The sequence below is a fragment of the Chrysoperla carnea genome, chromosome 1 (assembly GCF_905475395.1).
Source record: "Chrysoperla carnea chromosome 1, inChrCarn1.1, whole genome shotgun sequence".
NCBI lineage: Eukaryota > Metazoa > Arthropoda > Insecta > Neuroptera > Chrysopidae > Chrysoperla > Chrysoperla carnea.
The window spans coordinates 116670031-116682809 of record NC_058337.1 but is presented as its reverse complement, the minus strand read 5'-3'; the positions used below and the strand labels follow the sequence as shown (position 1 = coordinate 116682809).

Genomic DNA, 12779 nt, shown 5'->3' with positions numbered 1-12779 from the left:
ACGTAAAAATGCAGGTTTCCAGTGTGTAAACATTTTATTCTAAATGTCAAGTTTCGAGTAAAAAATCTTTACGATTTTTATCCCTCAAAAAGAAATCTATTAAAAATCAGAATTTTAATAGATTTGCATTTTAGGTGCTTGATTGTTGATTGTTAAGAGAGCGCGCGAAAAATCACCCAAAATGAACGATTTTCTGTTCTATACATGCTAAAAAGATTGGATTTTCTCCAACCGACTAAAAATAAAGTCTAATTTCTTTTTTCAAATTTTACGATGCTATTTCCTGGAGTCTGACATAGTACTGAAGGGATGGCAGAGAAGGGCAGCCAGACGATAAATTTTGAGTGCTATTAGTATGGGTTTAAAAATACTGTTAAATTTATTAAATTTTTTCATGGATAACGAAAACATTTTTAATTCTACCCAGATTTTGGCATTGTAGGACCTATGACTGATTTAGTATTATTACATTATACATTTAAACTTTTGTTCTATCTCTAACGGCTTACAAGATGGACCCAAGACTCAATGGACCTATGTTGCTCATTTACAAACTCTACCTCACTTTTTACGTCTTGAGTGCGCTGTAAAAATTTCAGCTTGATACCTTTTTTCGTTTTTGAGTTATCGTGTTCACAGACGGACGGACGGGCTGACAACCGGAAATAGACTAATTAGGCGATTTTATCAACACCTGTACCAAAATTTTGTTCGTATAATCAATATTTTTAAGCGTTACAAACATGGGACTAAACTTAGTATACCTTGATATATATTAAATATATACATGGTATCATAACGGCTGTGTTGATTCAAAATTTCTGCTTTATCTATTATTTTGTGAGTTTGCAAACAGCTCATTCCAACAACAGTGTACAAATTATGTTCCCTTTATGATTTGATTTCAGGTTATGCTATTTCAAGCTCAAGGTTCTCAAAAGTGACTCTAGAAAGTTTCATGATTAACATGTGAATTTATGATAGTTACATGAGAATTTTTAACAAAAAAACTAAAATTTATCAAAAATTACTGTGTGTAAACATTCAAAAATGCGTTACTTTCTTGTTAAAGTGAAAGTACATTAATCAAATTATATTTTTTTTTACATATTTCAAGAAAAAATAAAGCGAAATATTCGGAAATATTTTTTATATCTCGATTCAAAAGTTTTCACTTGAAAGTTTCAAAAACTTTTCCCTTTTTCTTGAAAACGTATTTTTACATCAATTTTTCATCGTTAATATTTATTAATGTTAAGAAATTTATAGGGCAACGAACTTTAAAAAATAAATATTTTGCGTGATATGTAATTTATTTTATCAGAGTGAATTCATCATTTTGAGTAAATGTAAAAAAATAAAAGTAAAAGAAAATACATTCTCAAGAAAAGATGTAATATATTTTATTCATCAAAAGTTTTAAAAGAAACAATTTTTCTACCATTTCTGCATCTCTTTCATCAAATTTGGAAAGGCAATAGCTCATATGAAAGCTTTTACTGTCTACTTTTGGTATCTATTGCTCAAAAACTTCCAAAGTATTCCACTTTGATGATAATTTTGATAAATAAGATAATAAGAGACGGTAAAAAGGATGAAAACCTTCAGATTAAACTTATTTTATGGAAAAACGAATTCCGTTTGCCATTTTTATCTTTATAGTAAAATATTTGCCATGCTTTTAACTAATTGCAATTATTGCAAGTAAAACACCACTTTGAAAACAGTTCATGTAAGATTAATAGATGATTCAATCTCTTTACACTGCAGTATATTAGAGAGAGAAAATTTTTTCTGCTTTTAAAAGACATTAATTAGAATGTGTCCATACGATTTACAAAATGTGTCCACATTTCGAATGAAATTTAGAATTTGCCCAAATTTCCTGGATCAATTTGTATAAAATATAAATATATATTTCGACCATTCCATTCCATTGTATGCTACTCATTGCTGATTTGGTAATTAGTAGAGTGAAATTACGCCTTGTGTATGGATTAAAAGTTCGAGCAGCGAAACTTTGGGGTTTTTCTTTTCACATCAAAATAAGTATTTTTGGAAATTTTTTACTTTCGAGGAGTGGTGCAACATGTCTAACCAACAAAATGGCGTCAAAAATGGAATTTTTTTCAGAAATTTTATCATTTTTATTTTATATTCGCAAGAGGAGACATCGGTGCATATCCAAATTTGGTATGTTTGTAGTCAATGTTAAGAACTACTCCTCATATTTTTTTGGGGAGGTTTCGTCCCTTCCCCTCCCAGTTATATATATATGGTAAAATTCAATTGCCGCAGAGATATATACTGAAAAACTACTAGAAGCAGTTATAGAAAAATTACCTAATTCTTTATCACAGCAAAAATTGCAACAATGTAAGGAATTTATTCATAGTGGGGGGGGGGGGAAATAAAAAAACATATACAGAATCGGAAATGGATAGAAAAGAAATTTCTAAAGCAGCAGAAGATTCAGTAAATCAACTGACAGAAAGATTAGATAAAAATACTCAAGAAAGTAAAATGTTAGAGCCTATGGTTAGGCTTTTTGCTCCTTTATATGAGAGTACCAATGAAAAACTTATTGAAAAAACAGGAACAATTTTAAAGAATTTAGATTCTGCTTATCTAACTGACAATAGTCCTAGAATAGTCTCGGAGCTAAAAGAAATTAATGACAAAGGTACTTCTCTCTGGGAACAGTTTAAATCAATTTTTACAGGTAAAGATTACTTGGAGGAAAAACTAGAACAATCAGTAAATAAATATGCAGCGTTAAGTGATGAGTATGTCAAAAAAGAAATTAATAATAAAATCTTTTCAAATGCTTTAACAAACGAACAAATTGCTGCCGGCTTAACAAAATTAATGAATAAAACTGTTGAGCCGAAAGAAGTTAATAATCATAATCTTAATTTAGTTGAAATAAGAAAAGCAAATCCTGAAATATTTGATAAATTATTATTTGCCAACCAATCTCAAACATCTTCAAAAGACAAACCTGCTATTCATCAAGAGAATCAGAAAGTAAGAACAAGAGGACCTGGTCTTTAATTAGCCTTCTTTCCAAGCTGTGAAGATTTCTAAAAATACTTTAAAATGGGATATGTATTAGAAATCTTCATAGAACCTATCTTAGTTATTTCACATCGTTAATTTTTTAAATATTTCTATCAAAAGATAAAAAAGTTGCAAATTATGGAATTTTGATATCTAATATATCAAATGTTTTAATAATAGGTACCATATGTTTGTATACATATATATATATGTATACACACATATGGTAAAACTGTTCATTTGACTGTAACTTGAAAAATATTTGATTGATTTTAATGAAACTAGTATCAATAGTAGGTTTTATTACTTACAACTTTCGGTTAAAATTTTAGCGAAGTCCGTTAAATAGTTCGGCCGAAATTTCCAATTTAGTGAATTGTTTAAAATGGCTGCCATTTTATGCCATTTTGTCCTACGAGGTTAAATTTTTTTTTAAATTGTAGCATTTTTCATTATCTTTCGTTTTTATAATAAGTGGTTTACCCGTAAAATGACTCACTCCTTGATCCATATTTTTGCGAAAAACGGCAAATTTAACACTTTCTGGAAATATTTGTTGGGGGGGTGTATGGACTACCGCTTTCATATTTTTTGCAAAATCAAAATTTTTATGACGCATAAAGGGGTTTTTTGGGTCGCTGATCTCGAATTTTGCACTCCGCGAAAGTAAAAAATTTCCAAAAATACTTATTTTGATGTGAAAAGAAAAACCCCAAAGTTTCGCTGCTCGAACTTTCAATCCATATAACAGTCTTTTTTTGCTTAAATTTACTCCAGTAAACGGTCTGTACATGAAATGAAATCAAATTTAATTTTAACTGACTATGAAAAATTTAAGAAGATGATAATCGATTCCAAAGTGCTGATGCATCGCGTAAAATCAAAATTGAATTTGATTCTCCGAATAGTTTAAAAAAATCTCAAGAGATCACATGTAACTAAGATTCTATGGTTTTCTCATTCTAATAAATCTTTTTTATTATCTACCAATTTCACACCCAGAGTAACCAGTATTTTTTAAACTTGATGATTTAAAACACTTCTAAATGTAATAGTCATAAACCGGGTGTCTTAGATTAACCGTTTACTAACTAAAAATTCAAAGAAACAAAGATTCGACTTATTTTTAATTACCAAACGATCAAAGTCTATCGCCTCAGACCGCTCAGCCACTTTGTTATATAAATTGTACATATAAATTTTTCGTGGTCATTTTGGCCGAGTATAACTTACCCGTGCGCTCTTCAAAGCCGTGCAAAATCCACCGTAGCTACAGCGACACTAAATAGAACAGCGAATTCGGTCAAAGATGTCTACACAGTAGCCACTGTGAGCTAGAAATATCACGTGCATATTGTTTTAAAATTAATATGATTTTAAAAACCTTTGAGTATTAGATTCCCAGCAACAACGAAGCTTAGAACTTACTTCTGGCCAGAACCAGGAGCTAACATGGAAGAATAATCAAAGATATTCACCATAGTTGATTTTCTATTTTATGTATCACATTCCACGGCATACTCTAGATTTTAGTGTGAACGGTTGCTCTAAGATACTCGGTATTTATCGTTACTCATAAGACAACAACCGCATAATACTAAATAGACCCATAAACTATTCGGTTCATTTAACTTATAATTTATCGCGTAACAACTGTTGGACTTAATTAGAAATGACTATTACTAAGAAACTTGTTCGACACAACTCGAAAATGATAGATTGTATCAGAAGAAAACTTTTGTAACTGTATATATATAGATGTTGCAAGTATTGAATTTCTTAAAATAAAACTTTATTCACTATATCTAAACCAAACAACTAATGACCCATACTGACCATTGTCTTCTTGTCAAGTTAATAACTTACAAGATATTTTCCTTTAAATGAACAAAACTTTATAATAGACTGGAAAATTATTTTGCATGATCTAGTTTATATACTGTAAAAAAGTAATTTGAAACAAATTCCTTAATGACGTTAAGAAATGTTTTATGGTCGCAAAAATTCGGCCAAAATTAAAAAAAAAAAACATGTTCTAGATAGGGCTTTTTCATCATTAACCTTGCTACAGGGATCCTCTTAGAAATGAAAACCGTTCACAGTAACGTCATGTACCCTAATTAATTAATTTCCTCTTTAATTTCATTCAGAATGTGGCCTTCACCCAAGCACGGCATTATTAAAGTATACAAAAGAGAAAAGTTATAAACGTGTGAAAGTACTTCGAGTAATAGAATTCAACAAAATCAAATAGAATCTACGCCTGAAAGTTAATTAAAAACGTAAAAAATTTTGTGAATATCAACATTGCAACAGAAAATTTATTGAAATGGAAATATAAGTACTTTTTTATTTCTTTTTTAACAAAATTCAAGTTGTTTATTGATACAGTAAAAACACGCTGTTTGATGCTACCTTTAAATCGATTGGAGGTTTCTGAGAAGAGTATTAGCTATTGGATAAATCGACATTCAGCTGCTACTGTCTGCTATACTTGAATTTGATATTTTACCCCAGGGTATGGTCAATGAGAAGTGAAGGGGGTAAATTTCCGTAATTTTGACATAAAATTATGATCAAATTTATCGACAAGAATCTTTACTTCATAGTGTCCGGTTGTTAAGGATTAACTACGGCAGGTGTCAAACATTGGTTATGGTTTGCGTTAAGGTGCTTGTTTAAGTGCTAAGATTTCCATTAAAATTGATATTTGATTATCATTATCGATTAGAAATCCACTAATAAAGCTTTTTTTGCCTTAATTTATCCACAAATAGCACATACACCAGTAATTCGTTGGATGCAATGTATCGAATCGATCACAGCGCTGATTTCTTATAAATTTTGCCATAAATTTATTTAAAATATAACTATTTTCAATTATTTACATTTAATTGGTATTGTAAATGTCAAATGAAAATAAAAATAAAAAAGCTAAGAAAGCATTTATTGAGAAAACAAAAGACGGAATTGCATAAAAAATATTTTTATTGTAAATAAACATAATAACGTAATTAAATTTATTAGAAAATAGTATTAAATTTTCAATATTAATCATATATACAAACCACATTTGATCCATAAAATGATATTAATAGCTAGATGTGAATTTCCGCTTCGCTGGGCAAAAATAAAAAAATTATTGTGTTATTATCTTCATTTCATAAGTCGTCACTTACCTTCCTTTTGTTCACAATTAACCTCTAAAATTATCAGTGTTTCTCTACTATATTATACATGTATTATACATAAACACCTGCCTCTTGAATCAATCTATCTATTTGAAAAAAAACTGCATCAATATCCGTTGAGTACTTAAAAAAATCTAAGCACACATAGGGACAAAGGGATAGACAGCGGTAAGCGACTTTGTGTTATACTATGTATTGAAGTAATGTGCATTACCATGAAAACTCTTGAAATAAAACTCATGCACGGTGCTTATACAAATTAACCAATGTTTATTACTATAGGTAATAAAATTACATTTCCATATTTTGATTGAACGATATATATATCCAAGTAATTATGTATTTCCAATAAATACATGTATGTATTTGACGTAATACAAAACATATTAATTAATTTTACTCCTCTGCATTCGATATATTATTACTAAATTAATTATAATTAAAATTATAATATATTTTAGTAAATGTATATGCGATGATGAAATTATGACGTCATTATGAAAATTAATATGTATTTTGTGTTATATGTATGTGAAAATTTAATTTTAAATTGGAGTAAATAATATAATTAGGTTATCTATATAATATTATTGACTTATTTAATTTTAGTTAATAGAGAAAACTATGGACGTTTTGGGTAACTTAATTAGTTCCATTCCATCGACCACCATTCGATATTCAGATAAACAATTAGAGAAACTGCCAGTCCAGAGAATCTGTGATTGAAGGTGCGTGACTAAGGCTTGTGTAGAGGCGACCAAGTTGTGATAGGTACTAGCGTTTTTATGTATCAAAGATTTTTCTTTGCAACTGGTCCTTTTTTTTAAAAGTGTATGTCCTACTAACCTAATAAAATTACTGTCAAGCAAAATATTAGCTCTTTTTCCTGGTGTCAATTTCAATGTATCTTTCGTTATTTGCAAATAAGCGAGAATGGATGACATAATATTTGAAATCAAAATTAAAATCGATTCACAAACATAAAAGATATAAGCAATTAAATAATTTTTTCTATCTTATTCTTGCCAAACAAATTTTGATTTGCGGCCTCTATGACAATTGCAGGTTAATCGTCACCAAGTGTTTTTTTTGGCATCGTTTTGCCTCGATAACGACTGTCTTTTAAAGCAATAAAAACATTTTAGGACAAAGACCCATTTCCATACATTTCATAAGATGTTTCTTTATCACAGTTCAAGAAATATAGAATCTTTGTATTATATCATCTTATTCATGATCGCATTTCGAAAGTTGGATGTTGATTGGTTGGTTGATTGTAATGGCTGTCCACGGGAGGTATACTTAAATCAAAGGGCCAAAGTAATTCTTTGCTGCTTAATTTGCTCATTTTTCTATCATTTTTATTGTGATGGCTGACATCGAGCTCACAATCGCCGGCATTCCATACTGGGTAAGGTAGTTGGAAAATTTTAAAAACTACGACACTTGGGCTAGAAAACTCAAGTTTATCCTGATACAACTAGATTTTCAGCACTTTATTATTCGAAAAGGCAGTGTATTTGAAAAGCAAGATATTGATTTAATTCAAAATCAAGGATTTGTAATTTTATAACGTTTTACTGCTTTGCATTTAAATAACATGTGTCTTACAATTTTCTTTGTTTTGATGAGCCTGAAGTTGCTGTCTTGCAATTAAAAAATGAAGAAATTTGTTAATAAAACTAATATTTCCCAAAGACTTTTCGATATAAAATATCAAAATACATTATATTCAACGATTTAATATACAATGCAACTATTTTCCATATTTCCAAGTACCATCTTGAATGTATGAGTAAATACCTTAAAACTTTATGTAAGCGTTAATCAAAGACAACAAACTCATTGCGCTTTAATCTAGAGATTTGTTCGGTACAGCCTTAATTAATAAAAACGAATCTACCATGACCCCATTATGATCAATGGCAAAACTTCAAATGTACATCCAAACCTCTCTTAGTCTCCTTGGGTAAATAGATAATATCACTTTAACAAGATTAGTCCGTCATGACTAAAAGACACCTGCTACACAGCAATACTATGGCTTAAAGGATCAGCCTAAGGTCTTGTAACGGTTAGAAATATTGACTCTTATTTATAAGCGTCGCAGTCCGATAATATTAACCCGTCAGCACTCTCGTCAACCGTTCGGTAATCATTAGCCCCGTGATGAGAGACTTTCTCACGTGTTCTACATGTGCGTCAAATATTTCACGCGTTAAATTTTCTGTAATTAACTGAGTGCGGATTTGAATAAGTGAATAATTATAGAAAAAAAACTCAAAATAATCATAATCATGTTCGTTATTTATACTGTAAATATCCATTGAATTAATTCTTTGCATATTAAAAATGTTGATTTTATATAGAAAATAAATATTCTTATATGTTATGCAACAGTAAGAATACTATCAATAAAAATTATAACATAAAAAAATCTTTAAAACACGAACAGGCACGAAAATTTCCGAAGTTAATACTTTTTTGCGTATATCTTTAGTCGCGTGATGAAAGAAATTCTCACACTTTCTGAAGGAGTTGCAAAAAATGAATAGTTACCATTATGTGAAGATTTTCAACTACATACCATTTGAAAAATAAAATTTATTTATGTTTTAAGTCGAGCGTGAACAAAATGCTCATACCGAAAGTCCTGACACGATTTTTGCTCTACAAATATGAATGTGTCTCTTAAGCCGAAGGAAATATAGAAGAAAACTTCGCGGCAAAAGGGTTTTTTCAAATTAAAGGTTTTTTATTCAAATAAAAAAATGAAATTATAAAAACATTATTTAATGGTTACCAAATTTATTCTATAGAGAGAACTTTTCTTAATGACCGTATAGACAGAGTCCTTTAATTGAACATCAGTGTACACATACATAATGTAAACATAAACGTTATGTAACTCATACAATGTTTAACAATTCATTTTCCCATCACAATTAACCCATTCTTCTTAACCTACATTTTCTCTCGCGCGCGTTTACTAGTGAAAACATTTATGATAATAGGGTTATTTCCATTTATACATAACAACACTATACTAATGAAGATACATACAATTAATCACTATTCACAATAAATTTTTAATTATGTAATTTGTTATCATATTATATAATGGTTTTTTGAAACCATTTTTAATGGATGTTTTAATTATTATTAGTTAAAATGTAGTAGTTAGGTTAGAGATATGAATGGAGTTCTGTGTTATAATAATAACAGTCCGCAGACACACGGTTAAAAAATTCAGTGATTACATCACCGTTGAGATTTTGTGTATGTGTTATTTATATACATGAGAAAATTCCCGGTTTCTTCCTTCACGGCGTCTGGTGCCACGGTTTCTTCCTTCAGGGCAGGGCTTTTTCCTTCACGGCGTCCGCGAAATTTTTGTTTATAGGTGATGAGCAAAATTAATAATGGTCTTGGTTCAATATAGTACCACTTCGACAAGACCAATACCAAGACCCTATCTACATGAATTAAGATCAACGTCAAGAGCTACCTTGCAAGATCAAGACTTTAAAAAATTTTTTTTTGCGGTTTTCTCGCAGGTCAAAATTGAGAAATTTTTATATCTCCAATCTCAATATATAAGATAATTTTGACCAAAAAAGTGCAAAAGAAAGGGTGCAATTGATGACTGGTCGAATAGTTTTTAAGATACGGACTAAAATTGATCCAAATATTGGGATATCTCAGAAACTCAGCATCCAATCATTAAATTAATCTGTTTTTTATATTTTTTGGATCCAAATTACCCCATTCACTGATTTTTATCAAATTCCAAGACAAAATTTTTTTGTTTTTCTTTTCGATTTTTTCAAAGGGGTACGTACCCCTTAAAAAGATTGCAAAAAATCGAAAAAATTTTTTTATCTCCAATTTTGATAAAACTCAGTATTTAAAATAATTTTGACCCAAAAAGTGCAAAAATCGGGTGCATTTGATGACTGGTCGAATAGTTTTTGAGATACGGACTAAAATTGATCCAAATATTGAGATATCTCAGAAACTCTGTATCCAATCATTAAATTAATCTAATTTTTATATTTTTTGGATCAAAATTACCCCATTGACTAATTTTTATCAAATTCCAAGACAAACATTTTTTTGCGTTTTTTTTCGTACACCCCTTAAAAAAATTGCAAAAAATTGATAAATTCTTTTCTCTCCAATTTCAATAAAAATCAGTATATAGGTAATTTTGATTAATATATATAAATTTTTCGGGCCACGTTAAAGAATACGTCCCACTACCGATAATTTATGTATCTACTCTACGCAGGGGGCTATTTAAAACATATATACCTACAAAGACTCAACTGTGATGTAATCAGTAAATCTACTAGGAGTGGGCCTAGGGACTACGAATGTTTTATACAATATTATTATAAGTGTTATTATAATTTTACTAAATATGATAGAGTCATTTATTTTAAGACCTCAGGTGTTAATTATAAGTAATTTTGGATTATATATTCTAAAAAATGGTTACTATTAAGTCAAAATAAATTTGAGAATTTACGGCTTTTTAAATATGCAGGCAATTAAGTTTCATGACTCTATAGTTGGGGGAAATCAAATATTTAGGTTTTGACCATAAGATAGTGATAGATTATGAGGCGTAATTTTATCGCCTTTTTGTGTCTCAGAAGTGGCTAAATACCTACGCTATTCCAGTGATACCTACGCTATCACCGCAGACCTTATACAAATAGTTTTTGTGGGCTGAACGATATCCACTTTCATACTTTAAATTGGCAAAGTATGATATTAACCGTGTTCTTAAAAAACATATTCCTTTGCCTTGTTTTTATAGTTTTACAATGCTGGATCGTTCATAAAATTCATTCAGTAAAGAGTCAAGAAAACTCAGCTTATAGACTCGGAAAATTTTCGTTCAAATCAATGTCTCTCGCTTTTGTCTAATTTAACAAATTTCCTCGGACACTTTGCCTTGTTACCGTCATAAAATTTAGATAATTATTAGTTAAAAGTAAAAAAGAGTAATTTTTTACTCCCTTAGGGAAACATAACTTGAAAAGCAACCTTACTTATAATGGATGAAAGGACGCCAAGTATATTTAAAAGCGTACAAACAAAAAAATTAGTCCACTGGTTACTGTATTGCTCATAAATTGTTGTTGAAGGCAGATTAACCCAATCAAAAAAATGTTTAAATTCTGACACACAATAGATACAACTATACCATATTTAAATTTGATTAAAAATTAATCCTTTAAATATAAATTATAAAATATTAGATTGTATATAATTTACTATAAAGGTTGTTTCAAAAATTTCGAGGCATTATTTAGGTATGTGTTTTTTAAATCTGCTCAACTGTTTGAAGATCATCGATTCTTTTTAGTTGTTATCGGGTATTGAACCCTAAACTCGGAACAGAAACATAACTAAGAACAATTTCGATCAAAATACCACAAAAAAACACAAAAAACACACAGATATGCTGCAGATACATTAAACTTATAACACCGCTTTTATTAGCCAGAATAAACAAAATATTAGCAAAAAAAGGAAACAAAAAAATTGTGCAAACATTTAAAAAATCAAAATTGGCTCACCCAAGAGGCTAGATTCCCGGTATCGGATACAAAATACAACGGCTGATGAGGTCCCGTTCTGAAAATGGTAAAATCAGGAAATAATGAAATCAAAGTATAAAATTTTATTATCGAGGCTATTTTATACAAAACATGTGGTTATGTAAACACAATGGACACCGCCCTCGCCATTAATTACTTGAATAATTAATAGTTAACAGAAATATTTGTAAAATTAAAGAAAAAGTGTTTATATAAATTTGCCTGTGGTCACTACGGTCTGTGTATTTATCGCTATTACGTTATTTTTCGTGGGGCTAGATGTGTTTGATGGCGTACTATTTGTTTATTGGCCACATAAAAGAGCTTTGGAATAGAATTATTGACTAATAACTCTGAATTATTATTGATTAGCAGTTCATTATTGACTAGTAACTCTGAATTCAAATATGTTCACATGAACTTGTTTTCTTTATTTTGTAGTAGGAAACATATACCTTAAATAGTGCCGTGCATTCTGAAACACTCTTTTTAGTTTCACATAATTTATTTTGTAAATGATACCTATGATTAAAATTAATGTATTTTAATCATTGTAAAGGTTCTATTGCACTATCTAGTTTAGAAATTACATTATTTATACACTTAGGTGCTTTATTATTATAATATAGATATAAATGTTTCTACTTAATATAGATAAAGTATGTTTTTAAGTTGAAACATAGAGATCGGTTTTCATCAGACTAGTTATTTATCTCACGAATACCTTTTAGCATTTTATATTTTTAAAACCGAATTAAATCTTTAGAATACTGTCAGACAGAGATTACAGGATCTGTGGATTATAGACACGTTTTACGGACGTTGAACTGACGTTTTTTCAAACACCGCTGTAACGTACGTTGAGAAATGTCTCAAACGCACACGGCACACTTGACGTTTCGTGTTAACATTGCTT

At 29.6% G+C, this 12779-nt stretch overlaps 1 protein-coding gene across 1 annotated transcript; it reads left to right on the top strand.

Moving 5' to 3' along the window:
• Positions 1-2436: 2436 nt before the first annotated feature.
• LOC123293806 (uncharacterized protein RP448-like) lies at positions 2437-3054 on the top strand. The gene has a single exon (XM_044874737.1). The coding sequence runs from the start codon at positions 2437-2439 to the stop codon at positions 3052-3054; it is 618 nt and encodes a 205-aa protein (XP_044730672.1).
• The last annotated feature ends 9725 nt before the right edge of the window (positions 3055-12779 follow it).